Here is a 22,492-nt window from a genome sequence, read left to right as displayed (position 1 = left end):
TCTACTAGCTCATAAGTATTTTAAAATAGAAAAAAAACCCAAAAAACTTCCAGGGGGGACTTAACTACAGTTCAGCAAAGGGCTAGTAAGATGATTGAGAGACTGGAACTATGAGAGGCTGAGAGAACTGAGGCTGATCAATCTAGGGAAAAAAGAAGGCTCAGCGGGGAACTTGATGATGTTTATAAATACCTGATGTGAAGCTGTAAAGACAGAAAGAGGCTCTTCTCAGTGGCACCCTTCGGAATGGGCACAAATTGAAACACATAAACTACACGTCAACATAAACCTCTTGCTGTGACAACATGAGGACAGATAAACACTGGTATAGTCAATGTGTGACTTCACTGAAATTCCTGACTTCAAAATGTTTGGCTTGTAAAATAAATCACATGGCCAATGGTTTTGAATGTGCTGGACTGCTGTTGAGTCGAACAGCAAAGCTCTGCTGTATCAGTTTTAATTGGGTTTAAAATGTCACAAGCTTCATCTGGTGTATTGCTGTAGCTCTGTGTGGAGAAAATAGGTTTGATTGCACTTACTGTACCTGAATTGGGCATAAGAGCTCCCCACAAAGAGAGCATTTGTCCAACATGTCCTTGCTTTACACACCAACAGCAAAGCTGTTGAAAGCTGTGGAGTTGAAAATTCCTGCTATTTCCATAAGTGAGTGTTATGATGAAGCCTTGTTTTCTGCTGTGAAGTAGAACCTTGGTGTTGTGTGTTACCTAGCAGCACAATTCTTGTGAAAAGGTAAAAAAATACATATACATACATATATGTATATATATTCTGATCCTTTCAACAAAGCATTCTCTTACACCGATGTGGAATTTCATTGCAGAATAATGAGAGTTGTTCCTTTTCAGTTTGGATTTTCTGTGTCAGCCTTCAGTTCACAGTACTACAAATAAAAGTATATTTAAGTGTCGATATTCCTGTTCTTTGCACGTTTAAAATTTAAAAATCCATCTTCAGGCCCTTCTGTAAACGAGTAACTTTATAAAGTGTATTTGTAGGGCACTTTTTCATCCTTTCTGGGAATCCTTATCAACTGAGAAATGATGCAAATTTGTGCAGCATCTTCCTCTTGCTGCTGCCTAAGAGTCATTCCTACCAAGTAGCAGATATTAAGAAATCTTGAGCAGAACTTCCAGTAAGCTTAGCCTTCCTTGCTCAAGATGGGCCTTAGGCAGTGATGTGAACTACTAGAGTGTGTGCCACCCTCTGCTCACAGTTCTCTAAGATTCTTCTAAAGCTATAAATTAAGAAAATTCTAACAGTCTGATGTACAAAAAGGCTTATAGTTATCAGGGTGAATATTGCAGTGCACAGCCAGAATGTGGGTTTAAAATTATTTTTTAGTCTTTTTACATAAGTCATGGGATTCTTAACCTGCATATGGACAAGTTAACACAGGAATGTCAGTGCCTGGCTGTGTCCTGTAATCCACCCCATTTCCATGATACAGCTTCCAAGCTGGGAGTTGTTCCATTTTGTATATAAATAGCACTCCAAATACAGTACCCTGTTTCCCTAGATGGTAGAAGACTGAGGCTCAGCTCTCATGATGGGAGAGAATCTAATATTGTATATTTCTAGGCTACAGAACTTTATGACAGTAGGAACAAAATGGAGGTGGAGCTGAAAGGATTCCAGGCTATATTAAAAATTCACTAATGTGCCAAGAAATCTGTTCTGAACTTAAAAAGCATCCCTCAAGCAAGAGGCAGAAGACAGTTACATTATTCCTTTAGCTTACCATCAGGCCAAATTTATGCTAGAGAACTCTGTTAAAGGCTTTGTTCTTTTCTAGTCAGAAAAGCAGCTGGATAATACACAGGAAAACTGTAATCCACCTTTTCTTCTTCAAGGTAAACTTCTAGTGAGAACTTAATGTAAGAAACTGCAACTGAAATATAATTGCAGGAAACCACCAATTATTTAGTAAAAGTCGGATAATGGCACGGCCATTGCAGCATGCAGGTGCACCATCAAGGGGTAACTAGTCATGAAAGTAAGTATTCAGGTGATAAAGGAGGGGAGAAACTGCATCTAAAGATCTTGGGGATTTTCTTTTGTATACATTTTTGTGACTTGAGAAAAAAATATTCAGCAACTTATATAGCTGATATTATATGTTTAAAGAAAAATGCAAACTACTGAGAAGGCTACTGCAGTTTGATACCCATCAATCTTTATTCAGACTGGCCCATTACTTTTAAAAACACCATTAAGCAGACACACACTGCCATCTTGTGAGCATCTCTAACACAGCTGCAGGCTGATTTCAGAGGAGAGGAAAAGGAGTTGCTTGGAGCAAGTAACTTAATACAGTACAAAACATATACAGACTTAAAAAATGCTGCACTGAATGCTTTGTCAATGGTATATTATATAATAGAGATACACAGAGCAAAGCTAAAGTATTTTATTAATAATTTATTGTCAGTAAGAAAGACTGGCTAATGGTAATTTTCAGTAAAAACCTTTACAAGACCATTGGATCACAAATATACAGACACTATAAAAACTGTGTCATGGTGGTTTTGGTTCTAAACTGGTATGCAGAGGGTCCCCAACACACTTTCCAAGAAGGGAAAAAAATGTTTACAGTTCTAAAATACAGCAACCCATTTAAGACATTTCCATATAGCTGACCCAGAAAAATATCAGAGCTAATGTATGTACAATTGAAATTGTGTGAATATGTTGAATGTTTTACAATGAAATGTCAAACCTTAGTTTTCAGGGGAATACATACAGTGATGCCCTGATTATAAGTAGTCAGAGTGCTCATTTTTAATGGCACACTAACACCACTAGTTTCAGTGGAAAACAAATTCACAAAATATCTACAAAATCTAGTTAAAACTATTAAAATCAAAACTGTACATAAAATTTACAAAAAATAGGAGAAAATTAATTGCATTAGAACTATATAAATATATGCATCATGCTAACATGGAGAAGTGGTACGTGATTTTTTTTTTAACATAGAAAATGTAAGTACATAAAGGATGTTCAGAAATGGCACAGCCAATGGAAATCTTAGAACTTTCCAAATACAGTAGGTCAGGAAATGGAAAGAGGTTCATTTAATGAAATGAATTGCATGATCCAATGCTGCCATGCCAGTTTAGCTCACTGAAACAAAAGCATTCATCCTGGCTGGAAAAAAAAACAACATAAAAAAGCTCTTGAAAATTGTTCTAGATTTGATAAAGTTTGTTAGAGTCCAGGCACTTTTGTTGAGTGTGTCAGACTTCTGTATGTTGCTGGGAATCAAGCGGAGGAATTTTCACATCTTCGAAGTGACCGTCGTCTCCACTCTCATAGTCACTCATCATGACTTCAGACTCCATTTCACAGCATGCCGACACATCCGAGCAGGAGGCTGTGGAAGCGTACACAGACATGGACATGTTGTCTACAGGGGGTGCTTCAAAGTCTGGATTGAACCCCAGTGAGTAGGGAGCGTACGGCTCTCTGTAGCCGCCGCCGCCGCCGGGGGTGGTCTGAGGTTCTGACATGTCTGCGGGGTAGTGATGGGGAAGGTACTGATTGAGGTTAAATCTCTGCCTGCTCCTTGTAGAAGAACCCAAGCTACCTACGGCTGGCATGTCTCTGGGTGGCTGTATTGACTCAAACTGGTCGCTGTATTCAGGTGGTAACGGTGGAAGCTCATCGGGTGCAGGGAAATCATCAGGTGGAGGTGGAAAATCACTTTCTATGTCATAACCACCAGGGTAATAGTCTGTGTCGATGGCATTTGGATCTGTGTAGAGGGGAGCTGACTCCTCCACCACTTCGTAATTTGGATACTCTTGGATACCTGGCAACTGAACACTCGGCATCCAATCCGATGTATCCCAGTGATAACCTGAAAAGTTAATTAAATAAAAAAATAGTATTACTATCTTGTATTCAAGTCAGTCTGAACTGAGAAATTGACACAGACAATGCAATCACTGTGATTAGGACACTACTTGTTAATCAGCAGTTTGCCCTGGTTGCATAAAAGACATTCAACACAACTTCACTTTATGCCATGCATGAGACAGTGCATCATTCACACTTGAACTTTGACATTTTCTCAGACATCAAACCTAACATGGGAAGAGCTGTAGTCGCCTATGGAATGTGCTGTCACAATACACAGTTGTTCAGTGGATAGCAAAGAATCAACACCCTACCTGGTGCAGCTAAATACTTAATTGTTGCTGAGTAATTAGTTAGGGTGATAACAATGGCCTATTTTTCTTAGGAATATATTTAGCATATATAACCCATGACTTTTTTACATAAAAGAAGCAATTTCTAGTTGTATTTCAGACCATTTAAAGTGACTCTGCTGCTCAAGCACATTATAAAGTTAGTTTCACAAAATGCTGTTAGCTCTACAGGAACACCTCTGATAAAAATCTTTCATTATTAGTAAAGACATTCCACATTCCACTACAAGAACAAAACAGGAAAAATCAAGCTTAATCATGCAAAAATTACTAGACTTGATCCTCTCTTGCAAACTCCCTTTGAATAAGTTGGTATTTGCTGGAAACTAGATGTAAGCCTAAACTAACTAAAAACCCAGTAATTTCTCTCATCTGAACACCAATTAAAAAAAATACACTGTTGTAATATAGTGCAAATCTAGTAAAGAGAAATCACTGCAGACAAATGCACAGCAAGCAACTGATAGTAAGTCTGTGTTAAAACCAAATATTAACAGAAATTTTGGTGAACATCAATGAACTGCATGCAGAAGTCACCTCTTGAATTGCTGAGGTCAGGAACAGCAAAAGATTCTTTAGGTGGCAGAATAAGAAGAAAAAGGAGAAAACATCTGTAGTTAGGAATCAAATAGTAGAACCATTATGAAGACAAACAATGCCTAGTCACTATGACATTCACACTGGTTTTGTCCAGTTTCATTAGCAATACTAAAGTTTTTTTTTTAAATTTTCTCCTGGGCTCCTTGTTTGTTAAAACTTGAACTGTAGGACAGCTACTGAATTAATGTACAGCCCATCTGGGACATAGCTGTCCTGTGGTAAAATCTGCAGTTTGGAGTTCACTGAAATCCTTGTATCAGTATATACAGGACTTCTGCTACACAGGTATTTTCTTTCCTTGTATCTACCCTTGTGTTTTGATACAGGGATCCACCTATTGGCACTTACACCTTGAAGTATCTCTTGAGTATCAAGGTTTAGTGTCTTCCTTTAGTGTCTGGCTTCCATACATAAACACTGGGGAACCTGCCTCCGTTTGTACAGCAATTCTAACAACTCACGCTCAGCCGAGAACTGCCCTGACAAATATTAAAACTTTCTCTCTACAGGAATCTATATTCCCTATTAAAGTCTCTAAGGATGAGTGATGCCTATCCTAATGACAGAATCTTCTTTTAAGAATTCATACTTTCATCTCTTGGAAGACTGAAGGGATAGAGGACTCTTCAGAGAGAAGTTCCTGTTTTTTTAAGCTTGCCTAGCCCAGACAAGAAAAATACTGTTCTGACTAATGGAGAAGTCAGTCTTAGCTCTGAGATCTTAAAACATCTCTGGCCTCAGCTCCAGGAGAAGGTTCTGATCATTAGTCTGCTTGAAAGACAACATTCTTTATTTTTCCTGGGAAATTGGGTGCAAAACTAAAGCCAGTAGGCTTTATGATTTAGAGCACTTTGACCAAGGTATGAAGAGATCTTGGTTTTCCTCTTCTTCTGAGGCAAAGACCCTTTAACCTAAGTGGCAGAAACACAAACTAGAACTGGACATGCCCATCTTTATGTGACAATCTGCTAGATTGGGGCTGTATTTTCTCTTGCACTCAGCATTGCTGATTTGCATCAAGCTACAACCTGAGGAGTAGTGCAGAGAATGCAGGCCTAAAATTGTCCTACGATGAGAGTAGCTACAGTTCAAGCCTCCAGAATGCCCCTTGGACAGAAACCTGGGGACACTATAGGTAAGGACCATCTGTCCCAGAACATGACCTTGCTGCAGGCTTGAGTAAGGATCTCTGCTGCTTGAACTGACACCCTCCCTGAGGGTGCTCAAAAGCAGAACTCCTTACCTAAGATGCTTTGAAAGAAGAAATGCCTATTAAGAGCAGAAACTCTCAAATTTTAAGAAGCAGCTGGAGTAGGACATATTTAATCTCTCTACAATTGCAATGCACACAATGTTTGTATTTATCTTATGGTGATACTAAAACGCCAAGCAATATTTTTATCTTTCACTTGAGAACTACATCTATAATTTTTAGATTCTACCAATTAAAATCTTAGATAAAATCTGAGTCAGTTATAAAATATTTCCCTTGGTACATCTGGCCTCTTTTAGTCTGGTAATTCTCCCATTCCCAAGTACTGTGCATTGCAATATTTCTGCACTGAGGGCTATTGTCTATAGGTACACATTAATGAAATGGCACCCTCATTAATTACATACTATCAAGTAACTGGAAGTCCTTGCATTTGTTACTTTTTGTTTGTCTGTGTAAACTAAAAAGGATGTACTTCAGATAACAAACCAAAGTGAAACTTTTAGCTGTGTTCTTACAGTGGCTTCATTTTAAGCAGAACTGAGTAAAAAACATTATGTTTCCTAGTCTATATCTATAAATAGAAAGCATGGGCTGGATGTTACTTCAGAAGAAACCTCTGCAAACTCATGGTCATGGAGAGATTCATTTGCTTTTACTAGATCTTAAAGCAGTATTTAGTCAATTAAAACAACAGTTAGCATTTGTATAGACTCACGGGCACTTTTATTACTCCTATTATTTTGTAAAGAGTTTGTGTTTCCGAGAATGGTTAATTCTTAAATGTTAGCAGAAATAAAATAAAATACCATTGAAAATGCCTACCTTGCCTTCTTCTAACTTCCAAATACATACTACACACACACACACACACAAATCTATGTGTATGTACATATACCCAAATGCACATTTTAGGCACTGTTGTAAGGCTGCATAGTAACAAGCTACTTAAACTGAGGAGGATGTATATGGCTACATATCTCAGCTGCAGACAAAAATAATTTTTTTCTCCTTAAGAGACAGATTGATCTGAAGACCAAGGAAGTGAGTACTGATACCAGACCATTTTGACTCTGCTCAGCTGGACAAGGTATCAATAGGTGTGGGTGGAAGAAGAAAAGGAAGCAGAGGCTGCTGCTGTTTCAGTTACAGTACTGCATGTATTTGCCTTTGATGTTGTCTCAATTCTGCTGGCAGCTTTAGTATGAATATTTTCAAAAGAGAGTAACCACCAAGATCTTTTTATTCCAATCCCTTTTTTTCCCAAGAAAACACACTTGAAAACTGTTCACAAGGCATCTACAGCATATTCAAGAAAATATTAACAGATCAACAATATAAATATATTTTTTGCTATAACTTATCAGAAAGTCTAAGTAAATAATATTTTATAACTCACATCTGGCTAGGACTACATTACTAGAAGACAATGTAAGAAGACAAACGTGCATTACTCTGCCAAAGCAGTAAATAAATATGAAAACATGTATATACCTTCTTTTTCCACCGAGTCAACAACAGCATTGACAAGGTGTATTACAGTCACTACGGAAGCTTGTAAAAGGTATAAAAGGAGCAAATTAAAACAAACCTATAGTTAGTATCACTTTAAACAGCAGACAGATACACATAAAAACCCCCACCAACACTGTAAAATTGCAGTTCATTTCTGTTTTATAGAGCGACATTATTAGTGTACATGCACATTCACTTTCAGTCTAGACAGTAGTTGCATGTAACACATAAAACACCTATCTAAAGCTCAATTATATTCTTGCTAAACATACAAAAGTACTTGTAACTACTCATGAAGTACATTTTGCATGAGAACAAGGCTGCTTAAGTTGTGTTAGAATTTCTGAAAGGTTGCCTAAATATACTCATTTGCATCACAATTTATCTACATAGCAACAAACTAGACTTTTCTCAAGGCTTGTGTTGAGTAAATTAAGGATTATTGCATTAGACTTCTCATTTAAAGACGTAAACAATATTGCCTCCCTACCAATGAAAGATATGGGAAAGAAATTTTCCCTGAAATGAACTAAAAGGATAGAATATGAAAAATACCTACTGAAAATTTCTGTTACTGATCTACTTAAGTTTTGTAAAAAGTAGAGATACCACAGGAGGAATACCAAATTCAGGCTGTTACGTACTTATTTAAAAAAAACCAAACTTAAACAAATGTATTTTTTATGTCTTCCCTTTCCCTCAAGATAGTTTTGGAATGGAGAAGGATTTATTCTTATTGGGTAAAATGAAGTAAGCACATGCAACTTATTTGCAGGGCTCAGGGATTAAATATCAAGCTATTAAATTCTGAGTCTACCAAAATGGAAGGAAGGAACACTATAGTATCTATGATGCTACAGCTATTTCTCTTAAAATGATGTATTAATGAGTAATCAATACATGACAGGAAATGGGAAAAAGAATATACTAGACATATGAGACAGAGAGGAGAGGAGACCAACATGTACAACACGACACTTAAAACCCACAGGAAAAGAAGTTGGCAGTTGGCATCAGGTCTACTGATAAAATGATGAGGACTGCAAGCATACCATTTTACTTTCACCAATCATTAAACCAGATAGGTTTTTTTCATGCTGTTAATAACAAATCACTCTACTTCATTAAGAAGCAGAATGTTCTTTATTCCTAAACTAAAGGAATTTCAAGTCATTTTTTACCAGGCAGAGACAAAAACAGAAAGTGGAATAAAGAGTCAAAGCACACCTTAACTTAGCAAATTAAGTTATGAGACAACTGTGGCTTTGTCCAATCAGTACGACACATTTCTGAATACACAGATGCATTCATATCAACTATAAAAGCATCTGTCATCACAATGGAAAAGACATCCAATTAATAATAATCAAACCCACGAGGATGTATGCTGACTATATTTTGATGGACTTGAGGTGTGATCAAAATATTTATATTTTTATATTGGCTTTTTTCAATGTATGAAATGTTTTTATGAATTCATTTCAATCATGGTGAAAGCCAAATATACTGTTCTATTATAACAAAATTCCTTTTTGTGAAGTTTCCTTCATTACTAAAGTAATCAAACTTACAAGCAGTCCCTTAAACTCTGCTCTCACTCAGAACTGATCTGATCCATATGGGAGCTGAGGTCGCAGCAAGAAAAAGAGAAGGAAACAAATGAAACTGTAACACCAGAAAGCTTTTTACTGAGAGCTGAACAGCAAAGTGAAAGTTATATTTGTGCAGAGGCCATTTTTTCAATTCACTGTATTCTTGCATAATTGATAACTAAGCATAACCTAGAGAAGTTTACCAAATTCTAATAAGGTTTAAACACAAGGCTCTGAGCAGCTTGAGCTGCATTTTCACTGTAATATTCTAACAGCAGAATGGTTATATAAACTTTAAGGTAAAGTAATTAACAGTTGGCATAGAGATAGGCAAAATATTTTAAAAAAATTAACATATTTGGGCATTAACATAAGTAAATACAAATATATATTAAATAAGCTACTATTTAATATATATTTTCAATATATGTAAATCCTATTGTTACTAAGAGATACAGATGCAAAGACAGAACAAATGAACATCAGCAGAGGTAGAGAGTGACTGCATTTTACGTACCATTGTCATCACATGATTCAGACTGGAAGGAGCTGAGAGACTGGACCTCTGACATGCTTTCTCTTGCACTGTAAGGATGGGAGTTCTTTTCATCCAGAGGCTTCTTAGAAAGGCAGGGGTCAAGATCTACTACTTTAGCTGAAAGAAAAAGTTTCAAGTGAGACAATGAATAGATTCTAGATTAAAGAATCAATACTACCTAAAGTTGAGATCTGCACATTTTCACAAAACTTAGTAGGGCATGAAGGCTGATCAGAGACAAAACCCAGTACAGACATAATGCCTTTTGTACTCTAAGAGGTATAGCTAGAGACTTTGTACTCGTATTAAACTTGTACCAGCATACCCATTTAACAGGAAAGTAAAAAATAAGAATGTCTCTTACTGTCATAGTCAAAATCCCAGCTGGGTTTCTGTATTGAATCACTGTCTGAAGGTGAGTTGGAGGGAGGTGGAGGTGGCAAGTTCGGTGCAACACTGCAAACAGCTACAGCTTTCCGATGACCATGAACAGAATCTGGGTTAAAAGTACTAAACTCGGGGTGCTCAGGGATAGCAGACCCTTCAAATGAATTCCTGTCAAGATTGTTCCTGGAATCGCTTGGAATGCTTGGAGTGTATGAAATGGGACGAACAGGAACCTGCGGTGGGATGTCAGAATAGATGTTCTTATTCAATTTTGCATCAAAGCATGGTCTTTGCAAGAAGGCTGTTGTAGCTCCCAGTTGCTTGTCTTCAGGTTCTGGCTGGTGCTTCTTCTTTCTACCAACCACTTTGCGGCAAACAACAAAAATCACAACTAACAAGAAGATTCCTGCGACGAAAACAATAATCCCAATCACTTCAGCTAAGCCAATGTTCCAAGATGTTGAAACATATTTATTGAGAACAATGTCTGTGCAGTGTTTGCCTCCAAATCCATGACTACAGTTGCAGTGATATGATCCGTAAGTATTCTCACAAAGGGCACCATTGAGACATGGGTTTTCTACACATTCATCGACATCAGTCAGGCACCTATCAGAAACAGAGCACAGCAGTTTAGTTTTAGTTTACATCAGTAGTCTTTGTTGTAATCTTGTTCTCAACAATTTTACATGTATTTATTATAAGGTACTGTGCACCAACACTCATTTCGCTGTTTTATCAAACAGATTTCAACCAGTTTGAGCTGTTAATCTGTTAATTGATACTACTAAAATTCAATGTATGTGGAATGCTACCTACCTTTCTCCACGAAAGCCTGCTTCACACTCACAAACAGGTCCATCCAAACTGTCAATACACTTGCCACTGTTTTTGCAAGGATTGTCTTTGCAATATGGACCCAGCTGGCATCTGCAAAGACAAAACAAACAAAACCAGCTGAACATTATCTTACTGCAAGCGATTTCATAATGTGGCATTCAGAGCTGTAACACACGGGCTTGCTGTTAACTTCAGCCAGCTCCAGTATGTCTCAAATCTGAGCTTAAAGTAGGAAACACATAAAAAAAAGAAACAGAGAAAGTGTTACATTTATATCCTGTTTTCCAAGGGGTTCATTGATACAATGAACCATACAAACATACCTTTGACCTGTATATTGTCCTCGGCACTGGCAGATAAAATCATCACTGACTGGGATGCAAGTCCCACCATACAGGCAGGGGTTGGAAGCACATGGGTTGACACTTACATCGCAGTGAGTTCCCATAAACAAAGGTGCACACTTGCAGTAGTAACCTGAAATCAAATACAGTCTTTTTGAAAGGTGCACGTGGCTTTACTGGATTTGAGATGAAATCCTCCCTGCCCACCTACAGATTTAAGATAAATTCCTCCCTACCCACCAAGCTGTTACATGAGAGAAAGGATGGGAAAAAAATAGAAATACTTGTATTGAAAGATGAGGCAAAGTCTAACAGTAAGAGTTTTCTTAAACATTTTTCCCACAAAATACAAGTTGTCCCAATGAGTTCAGAATTTTTAAAGAAGGACTCCAAAGTAGGCTGTTAAGAGGATGGACCTCAGATGCCAGCACTGAAGATTTAATCCCCACCTTCCCAGATGGATTTTGTCTACCTCACACCCCAAGCAGTTGAATCCAGAAGGCACACACAGCCTTCCTACCTATTCAACAACTGACCTTTTACAACTCTGGGAAACCAAGAATTATGCATGAAGTTGTTTTGTCCTTCACAGCAGAGAAGTTAAAAAGCAGTTTTGAAAGCCAAAAGCAGAAGAATAAAGAGCAGCTTACCTCCATTTGACAGTGCATTGCAGATGCCTCCATTCTGACAGGGGCTGCTTGAACAGCCGTCTGTGGCACTCAGTAAGCACCCAGGAGTGACATCTACAGATTCTTCCATGTGTGCATAGTTTCGTGGCTTGCTGTTTAGGGGCAGCTCTTGTCCATTTAGTACAATGGAATCCATACAGCCTCTGAAACCATTGCTAACCTGAGGACTTCTACCATGTCTTGTACCTTGCTGACGAATATGACCACCAAAAAAGACATGATTGTCTAGGTTTAGTGTCCTCAGTGTACCAGGAGCAGTACCAGATGCAGTATGCACTCTGTCCAGAACAAGTCGTGCATAGTTTCCATCCACCTCAAGAGATACAGAATGCCACTGGCCATCGTTTATCTGAGTGCTCTGAACAGAGACAATCCCGGGTCCACTGCCACAATCAAATTTATATTGCAGTCTTCCATGATGGATCTACAGAGGAAAGTCACAACACAAATAAATGCTCTGCACATTAAGGAGTATAAAATATTGATGCCTATAAAAGTTTATGTTTGCTGGAGAGACAGGATGATGGTGGTGTTCATAAAAAGCAGTTTAATAACACTGTTTTCCAGTCACAGCAACTGTGATTTATTCTATATGGTTCTTTTAATTGAAACATATACTTTGTACATTTTGTTCCTCTAGTAAAGCAATCACAGATCATAATCAAAATATTACAATTCTTCAATACCTTTCATCTTGTGCTTTAAGTAACTTTTCCTGTATGAACTTCACTATTATAAGCAAATAAATTTAAAGTTGTTTAATTCAGGAAGCTTTGTTTACACATGTAAAAATTTCTGTACAAGTTTGTCATCTGGATGTGTAACACGCCCTACCTTTAAAGTAATTTTCAGTTATAACCATTCTACAGAGATGTTATGACACAATCTTTTAATCTGACACAAAAATAGTAAGACGATGGTAGGAAGAAAGGAGGAGATATGCACTAGGAGATTTTAATGTACCTCTAAGATACTGTAGTCTGTTCCTCGAGCATACATAACAACTGCATGAGCAGAGTAAGTTCTAAGTCTCATTGTCAGCTTCATTTCCTCTTTGTTCTCATTTTCCATGAGACGATATTTCACATAGCTGCTCCCAGTAAATGTCACAGCAGAGCCACCTGATGCTTAGTAACACAGAAAAGCATAAAAAGTATTAGCACAGGACTGGAATCCAATTTATATTTGGAAAGAATATAGTTTTACACAGAGTTTTTTAAAGTCAATTCCTTACCAGGACATTGCCCAGCTTTGCTGTCTTGGCAAACACAGGTGTATTTTCCTTCCTTTGGATCTCCTAAACATTCAGTACCTTCAGGACATGGGTTTCCTTCACACACACTGTTCACCAGGGGGCATTTCCCTTCTGTAAAACCAAATTCATTATTTAGTTTCTGTTGGTGGTCATGGCATTTTGTGAAAAGGGAGTCTTAAGTATAGTAGCTGAAAGTGCCCCAAATGATATTCCTAACTATCAGAGAAGGAAGTGAATAACAATTATGGGGCAGACTAGACAAGCAGAATGCAGAGTGGCTGATGCTCATCCTTATGTTGATTACTCAATTCAATTGGTAAAACTGAGAAACTGGTGTTGTGGTTTAAGGCTTACCATTAGAATCATTCACCACAAAACCAACATGCCTGTAAACATGGGCAGAGTAGGCTGGGGAGAGCAGAGAAAAGCATGTCTGTATTTGAGACAGAAAAGGAATGGGCTTTAAATATTTACTTCATGTGTTCAAGTTCACCCAGCAAAATTAAGTCCAGATTTAAAAAAGCAATGTTGTTTTCCTCAGAGATAAAGATAAATTAATCTTCTGTCAGAAATCTTTATACTTGCATATATTTTAAAGAATATTTATTTCCCACATTACCCTCTCATTCCCAAACAAGTTTGGAAACTGTGTGGGTTACTCCTCTAAGCAGAAACAAGGAAGTATTCATGTTCTTTGCAGGAACTTACTTTAGTGCAGACAAGACTGAAAACAGCCATCAAAATAGGATAGACAACAACAAAAAATTAACTTCTTTCATAAAATGGAAAATGAAGGTGGAGCTAATAAAAAAAGTAAATATCCGCTCCCATAAACTTGTACTATGTAAACTCTTGAAATGAGGTAATGAGATAAGAAAGAATTACTCCTTATTATGAATAAAATTGGGCAAATACTATGGAGAGAGCTACAGAATATTCCTGATCTTGTCCTGTAATATAAATTTCCATCTGTGGACTACTGCTTTTTAAAACCAGAACAATCTTTTCAAGGATACAATTTCCCTTACTGTGTTTCTTACCTTTACAAAGACAAACTGCTGTTCTGTGATGACGGGGAGTGACGAAGCTCAGCCTGGCTGTGCTGTGGGTTGACATGATGTTCTCATCCACTGTTACTTTTTCTTCACAAAATTTCAAAGGACAATCTAGGCCTGCACAGAGCTTATGAAACACATCAATTATCCGGACACCTAAAATCTCCTCTAGATCAGGCACAGAAGAGTTTATCTTGTGGAGCAAAATTCTCATTGGGTGGTGAGAGCTACCAGACTTTTCAATATTCAGGAGGACATCCAGATTGGAAGGAGGATCAGAAGGCTGCAAACTAACAATCTGGATGTCATTTCTCCTCACGCCCAAGATGTTTCTCAGTGCTCTCTGGAAATTGCGCCAGTAATCACCGATGAATTCTTCAGGGGACAGGTTTGCAAAGCGTATTGCGATACTGTGATTTAACACCTCCTGTGTGATTTGTCTGATGTGTACAGTAATATCAGCTGCAGTTGTAAATTTTCCATCTGTAACAGTGACATTTAGGAGGTACTGTCCTACATCTAACCTTCTGTGTGCTATTAATTTGCCACCAGTACTGGAAACAGAGAACAGGGATTCCATTTTGGGGTCCAGACTGTATGTCAGGGTATCATAAACATCTTGATCGGTTGCGTGAATTTTTCCAATGACACCACCTGAATATTCTTCCCCAAAGGCAGTGATAAAGATTTCCAGAGGCAATATTGCTGGAGAATAAATGCTTTCCTCAATAACTCTAATATCAATGTAAGTCAGAGATGACAACGGTGGTTTTCCATTATCTGCCACCTAAAGGAAAGATGAGGACAGATTTACATTTTTGCTTTATCTCAAATTCTACTGTAGATATTTATCCTGCATACAGTTGAGCTGTATTTTTGTACCTATTAAAAAACCCACCAAAAAGTCCCATAGGAAAATGCTTTACATAAATTCTGTAACACAATTCCTAAATAAAAGTTAACACTGAAAATTTAAAAAGCTTATATACGTAGGCACACACAAACGTGTTTTCACTTCTCCCAAGATTAACAGCCTACAGTGCTCTTATTACCTGAATATGCCAGGAAGCTATTAGCACTGGTAGCAAATACAGAGGAAATGCACAGTAGCTGGTTTCAGACAGCAGATGGTGCTTGAAGCTTTTTAATATCAAGCACAGAAACACATTACAAACTTGAAATGAGTCATGCACTAGAAATGTACAACATGCTTCACTACAATTAGGAGGTAATCTGGAAGACAAAGTAAATGTACTGAGCCAAAAAGAAAATGTACTGTACGTCAAAAAGAAAAAAATGCATGCAGAAAGTTAATTGTGTTGCCTTTCATGATTTTTGGTCACAGAGAGGAAAACAAGACGTGGGTATCTGTAGTGCTATTTGCTTCAGACAGTTATCAACTATCTTTAACTGTATCAGCCTAATTCAATTTTAAAGCCTTTTTGAACACCCTATTCTCCACCCCATTTGGACAAAGACATACACTGTTGTTGTACGAGGACAGTAAAAATAAAAGAGTGGAAAAGTGAATTAAGAGCACTCCCTTGGGTTCACTTTTTTCTTTCTATTTCTCACCTATTATTTCTCATCTACTTTTTCCAGAACTCTCTCTCAGTTACTGAAAGTGACACTGATGAAATAGTTAAAGAAGAATTGGAGACATGTGAAGGTACAGAGGGGATATACAGGGCACAGAAAGCAGAAGACATTCTACATTGTTTAAAAGATTTTGCAATATATTTACAGAGTAAACTTGGAAGATCTATGCGAAGAGGCTGCTTTTAATTTTTTTATACAAATTTAAGCAAAAGAGGAGTAACTCCAGGCACAAGATTATCTGTGGATGGGCACATAAACGTGGCATTTTTAAAAGGTAATGCGTGTCTCCTAGAAGTTCATGTCTTCATCTGTTTCTGTTAACTCCAAAAGACAGGCATGGCTAGAAACTTGTCCTCCAGTTACCCAAATAAATAACGAGAGCTTTAGCTCAAGTTGGCAAAGTTTTGTTTTGCCTAGATCTCTGCCTGGAAACAAGACAAGGCAGGCAGTTTAGCTACAGAAGAAATGCCCAAGGGGAAACAAGAAAAGGCTCAAAAAAACCCAGACAAGCAAAATTATAACAAATGGACAGCAAGTAGGAAAGAAGAGCCCCAGGAGAAATGGTTTTTCAATAGTGGAGATATTTAAAAATGTGCTGTGGTTTTAAACTGAAGACTTCAGAGCGTGGCACAAAGGACTGCATGACTCATAGCTGAAGATTTCGCACACTAATGCTGTGAGACATTTGTTAATGGATAATCTATTTCCTTTGGAGAGAGCACAAGCAAATAGAACTGGCATGCCCATATAAGGTGACCACTGGGGGAAAAAAATCCTTATTTCTATTAAAATGACAAAAGTAAAGCCTTTTGGAGGTAGTGGGTGCATAGAGTGCATATGGGGAAAGTTTGTGTAGTTTTAGTGGGGTTTTTTTTAGTTATGAGATTTTTCAAATGAAAGTATGCCTGTAAATTAAAAACAGCACTACCTCAACAATCCATTCAAAAAGCAACTAAGGTGAAAGCTGTCAATACTGAAAAGCGCACCAGGAAAGGTCAGCTAAAAACTGAAAATGAGTATCAAGAGATCATACACAGCCATTAACTTGTGATTTGCAAGATCAAAATGCAGACATTAAACATAATGCAAACTTGAGAAAATGTGTTCCTACAGACTTTTAAAAATACTATTTTAAAGGAACAGAGGAAGAATATTTTTCCTCAACAGCCATGTCTATAATTTTGTGTGTATCACTGGAACTGGAGCCTTGTGATAGGGAAATGCTGTTTTTAGTCTTGGATGCCTTCATACCCATGGATTGCAAGAGAATAGCAAATAATAGCAGTATGTATATTGAAAAAAGCTAGCAAAGCGTAAAATGACAAATGGAAATTAAAAGACAGTGATATATTTCAAAAATTCAGTCAAGAAGCTTCGAAATCAACTGATTAGACAGGTCCAAAATACTGACAAAAAGAGGCATATTAGTAAAGTCTGCTTTAATGATTTACAGTCTCTGAGAAGTCTTTGCTCTAAATGAGTACTTTTGTTTTAAGACACTTGTTTAGCTACTGGATGCCATTGAAATAACCCATATTCATTCTCTAATAAAAAAGCACTTTTCAGCTGCTGTGCTGAAGACAAGATAGGCGAAATACTGACAAGCTGTTTACAAGCAGCCTAGAGACCAGAAAGTGGCTTAGAAATGAAAGAATTGCACGATTTCACCCAGAGGAAGATGTTAGGCATCTCACACTTAAAAAAAGCTAGGCACATCAGGAAGGGCCAAAGCTGCAGCTAAATCATGAAATGTGACAAAGTCAGTGTAACAGTCTGTACAGAACAAATATAACTACCTGTACATGCATTTATAAGAATACACTTAAAAAGCATAAAAAAATAGAAATTAGTTACTGTTACAGAAGATCTAAAGGAAAACATATGAATCTTGCACTACACTGATTCCACATACAGGAAAAACACCCATAAACAAAAAGGTGACTTTGGGGGAATTGGCATATCACTATTGAGGAAAAAATGACTAAGAGAGAGAATGATATACCTGCCCCCATTTTCATCCCAATTCTTAAATTCTAAACTAAACTACACTCAAATGAAACTATATCTGTCCTTATATTGATGGCTCCTGGATACTAACATTTCAGTGACTCAAACAACAAATTAAAATATCTGTGTGAATTTTTTCTTTGTTTCCCAAAGAAAACAGACTTTGTGTAAATATGTCACAACTATACCAATGTGGACAGAATTCAGCATACACTGTTATAAACAGTATTACTTGAAAATACTGCAACTGCATGTTTACTCATAAATTATCTGCAATAGTATGCATAAGAATAACTTGGAGATTAAAAGAAATTCCTCATGTGAAAATGAAGGTAAGAATTTTTCCTAAAACCTAAATCTGGAAATGAAGTTTAAGAATTAAGAGCACCTACTTTTAGCCTACTAATTTTAAGTCCTCTGTTCCCAGCTGCTTAATTTATAATTGAATTTAAAAGGACTAGATAAGATTAAAACAATTGGTGTGAACTTTTCTCATACTAGGTTACAAAAAGTATTTGAGAGAACTTAGCTAGTTCAATGTAACGTTCGACATGGTCTGGTCTTTTTGCACAACAATGGCAAATGCAGTGAATATTACAGCACTTCAGGGTCATTCTTTGAGTTTTATACTGTGGTTTCCACTGCAGGATCCTGAGATCTCAAACTATTGCACTGCAAGTTTCAATGCTAATGAAAAAACATCTACTGAAAATACTATGAAAAAAGGTCCAAACTTAAAAAAAGATGTTTTCAATTGCCATTGAAAAAATAACGTGGCACTACAGGAAAATTTTCCATTACTGCTATGTTGTGCAATATCCCTGCTTTCATCATGTGAGCTTAGTCCAGCACATAGCTTCAAGGGTCAAAACGACAGCAGCAAGAGGAATTCTGCAGTGAATAGAAAATGGCTCAAGGGACCTGTCCCCTGCTGGTTTTTCAACATTCCAACCAGAAGGCAAAGGGCTTATTAAGACCACTCACCCAGTTAACATTTCACTTACACCTTACTTTTAACTGTGCGTTTAACTGAACTTCCCATTGCATCTGTGTAGATTAGCATTTAAACCAACAGATTTTGTCTATGAAGACATCACCTCAGGGGACATGCCTCAAATGACTACTTGGCATGTCAGGATCTCCTAACAGAAAGACAAGTGGTGGAGTGAACACGAGTGGGAAAAGTGAATCAAATACTTACAATGCAAAACAGTAAGAGGGACATGACAGAAACATCCTACCTTAACATGAAGCAAATAGTGATCTCTCAATTTGCGATTCAGCGCAGCACTTGTGGTCAGAACTCCCTGCTGGGTGATCTGAAAAGTTCTCTCTTCGTTTCCAGTCAGGATGGTGAAGAGAAAAGGAGGGCCATTGTGAGAAGAATCCCTGTCTGTCACCACTAGCTGCAGCACACTGAATCCAACAGGCTTATTTTCCTACAGATATATAATACACATTGGTTTTGTTATAATTGAGGATATGGTCTGATGCTGATGTCTTCCTTGCAATAGAAACCCCCCAAAATTACTGCCAAACCAGTTAATCAGTACAAGAGAAATCAGAATGACAATACTGCTTCAGGGAAGCTACAACCATCTGAGATTAAGACTCAAAAACAGTAAAAGGAGAAAGGCAGTTTTTTAAACTTTGTATTGTATTTTTGAAGGTAGTTCAGCCTTGACACTTTACATTTTCCACTGCTGGTCTGAATTAGTATTACTGTAGCCTAATTACCAAGTCATCAAAGATTTGAAGTTTAGAGAAAACACCTGTTAAGAATAATCTAATGCCTTTGTTGGGAGGACTAGAAAAATACACTCCACCATCTGACCCCTTGTGCCCCTAATTAAGAGCTGCCTACAGCTGTGGCTGCTACAGGCACCATGCACTTAACATATGAAATCCAGGTTTTAAAATTTGCGTCATAAAATCCCTTCAAGTTTGCATCATGTGGATGTCTGAGGTTTCACATATGTTGGCTTATCACACATGTTACACGCCCACATATAACCATATCTGACACTTGTGACACCTCCTCCAGAATACTTGTGCTCTACTGCATCAGCCAGATTTCTCCATATACATACTTATTTGAAAAGCAAGTAAAGTAGAAACATTATTTTGAAGTACAACAATAACAAAATGCTGTCCTTTCACAGATGTAAAAACTCCTGATAACAATACTCTGTTTCTGAGAGAGTAAGTCAATTTAGCTATCAGATACTGCAAAAAGCTGAAGCTTTTTCCTTTTCAGCAAAACAAAGACCATTGCTTTAAAATACAAATATTTACAGTTGGACATCCAAAGTAATTTGACTTTCCGAAAAGCTAAGCACATTTTCTACTGTGTCCAAACATATCCATCTCCAATACAAGAGGAAACGCACAGCAGCATTCTTGGGAAATTCCTCCAGCTTTTTTTTATGTGCTACCTTCAACTAGGGCAGGCCAATATGAATGAACTATAAAACAAGAGGTCTTCCTTTTTAATTGAGTAAGGGAAATAGTACAGACATTGGCTATATAGTCTGAAGCTTAAGTGAGATATTAATTAACATTTATTTCAAGAAAGACTATAATAGGGGAAAAGAAGATACATTTGACAGCACACAAACATAAATCTGTTGTTTTGGGTTTATTTTTTATTTGGTGGGGGTTTTTTTTTGTGTTTTTTTTTTCTTTTTGTTTTTTAGTTTTTGGGGTTGTTGTTTTTTTTTTTGGTTGGTTGAGTCTTCTTAAAAGTAAGATCCAGAACATCTTATTTGCATACTGTGTGCATATTGTATATATTCACTTTGTCCTATTTTGGAAAGCTGCCTTTACAAATGATGCACACTAGTCTCAAACACAAGTGGTATGTTAGAATGGCACAGTGCATCCGGTAACATTGTCTGATCCTCACAGATCTACTGCACCAGGCCAGGAAACAGCAGAACACGAGGGATTGAGCTCATTTACATTACTAGTCTACAAAGGTCTTAATGCAATTCCTTGGTTGACTTCCATTTATTTCCTATTGGATTTAGGAAGTCAAGAAGTATAGACACTGACTCTGCTGTCTTTGCTTTAGCAGTTTTCTGAATCAGGCAAGTACATGCCAGACACGTCAAAGGATTGGTATGCAGCCATATGAAATTCCACTCTTGTTCTAACTGCTGCTGATCCCAGAGGAGTACAATGGGAATTAGGGCTTAACCTATGTGCCATGGTGCAGAACACTAGCTTCATAGTAACAGGTACCTAAAGGATCTTTTTCTGAGCAGTAACTCTTAAGACTAAAAAGAAATAGCAAAATTATTATGTATTTTAACATCCCTGTATGATTCCAAGATTGTTCTATGCATAAAAGGAATTTATAGTATACAGACATGTACACGTACAAGGAATCTGAAAAAGAACCCAGAGAGGTTATGTAGTCTCCCTCACTGTAAATATTCAAGAGTATTCTGGACTCAATCTTGTGCTCTAGGATGAGCCTACTTTAGCAGGGAGGTTGGACCACATGACTCACTGTGTCCCCTTCCGACCTCACCCATTCTGTGATTCTTACAACTCGCAATGGAAGTTTCTACATAATGTGCAAACAGGAATTTTAAAACCCTCAACACTTATTTGATAAGCAGTCTCACTGGTGACCTTAAATAATTAAAAATACAGAAAAATTCAAGTGACAAATTTGCAGTCCAATAACACTGATTTAACTACTTCACTAGTTGTATTTACCTGGATGATAACACTGTAGTTTCCTTTTGAGAACACTGGAGGATTATCATTTACATCAGAAACATCAATGTTTACTGTAGTTGTGTTAAACTTAGGTGGGCTTCCATTATCTGTAGCTTGAACTGTCAAGGTATATCCTGAAATCTAAAAAATTAATAAAAAAAATTAAAAACATTTACTGAAGAGGAAAGAAGTAAGAAACTCAGATTTTGTTTTATGGAAGAATTATTTTAGCACAACCTCCAGTAAAGCTTTCCTTCATATATTTAATCCTTTCTCTTCCTCCCAAAAGTACTGATATAAACAGATGCTTTCACTTTACTATAGCAATATTGATTTTGGAACATGAAACAGTAACTTAAAGTAAGAAAACAGTGGTCATCAATTATGAATAGGTAAATTAATCCCAGATGCCTTACAACCACAAAAAAACTCACCTTTTCTCTGTCTAGAAGCTTAGTCACTTTTATTTCACCCCTGGTAGGGTCAATTGTAAAAGGATTTCCTTGATTGCCGTCTATAATTGTGTAGTGAATGCGGTTGTTGGAAGGTCCATCAGCATCATCTGCCATAACCTAAGGGGCATTACAGTCTCAGTTAAAACCTGTTGAAATAGACTCTAGCACCTTTCAGATATACTCATCCTGAAGATGAGCTCTTTTGGTCTAACAAATTTCACAGTTCACAGGAGAAATGCTATCTCAATAGAATATACCAACATCACTTGATTTCCTGAATTTCTTCTGAAAGTCAAGTCATGGTCTCATGAGGAAAACAAACTTATCACAAAATTTTGTCTACTTTCCCACAGCACCTGAAGTCCATACTTCTGAAACTTTTTCAAAGTAAATTTTCAATTCATTCAGTGGCAAACATCTATTCTTTGATGTTAACCTT

General features: G+C 37.2%; 1 protein-coding gene across 4 annotated transcripts in view; it reads right to left on the bottom strand.

Annotated features, from left to right (window-relative positions):
• Positions 1-2,416: 2,416 nt before the first annotated feature.
• Positions 2,417-22,492, bottom strand: part of FAT1 (FAT atypical cadherin 1) — a 101,168-nt gene continuing 81,092 nt past the window's right edge. For 2 of the 4 annotated variants that reach the window (XM_084204144.1, XM_084204145.1), the window contains exons 16-28: positions 22,033-22,170; positions 21,596-21,739; positions 19,111-19,308; positions 14,249-15,050; positions 13,188-13,319; positions 12,917-13,080; positions 11,915-12,377; positions 11,244-11,397; positions 10,900-11,010; positions 10,058-10,689; positions 9,673-9,810; positions 4,773-4,808; positions 2,417-3,883 (exon numbers count right to left, since the gene is read on the bottom strand). In XM_084204144.1, coding sequence (XP_084060270.1) covers positions 3,261-3,883; positions 4,773-4,808; positions 9,673-9,810; positions 10,058-10,689; positions 10,900-11,010; positions 11,244-11,397; positions 11,915-12,377; positions 12,917-13,080; positions 13,188-13,319; positions 14,249-15,050; positions 19,111-19,308; positions 21,596-21,739; positions 22,033-22,170 — 3,735 coding nt within the window. In that variant the 3' untranslated portion in view covers positions 2,417-3,260. Of the gene's footprint in view, positions 3,884-4,772; positions 4,809-7,542; positions 7,603-9,672; positions 9,811-10,057; positions 10,690-10,899; positions 11,011-11,243; positions 11,398-11,914; positions 12,378-12,916; positions 13,081-13,187; positions 13,320-14,248; positions 15,051-19,110; positions 19,309-21,595; positions 21,740-22,032; positions 22,171-22,492 lie in introns of all 4 variants that reach the window. The other 2 variants (XM_084204147.1, XM_084204146.1) reach the window with 2 other exon arrangements.

The sequence above is a fragment of the Fringilla coelebs genome (genome assembly GCF_963513975.1).
Source record: "Fringilla coelebs genome assembly, chromosome: 4".
Lineage (NCBI taxonomy): Eukaryota > Metazoa > Chordata > Aves > Passeriformes > Fringillidae > Fringilla > Fringilla coelebs.
Note: the sequence above shows the minus strand (reverse complement) of the source record. Positions and strands in the feature narration are given on the sequence as shown.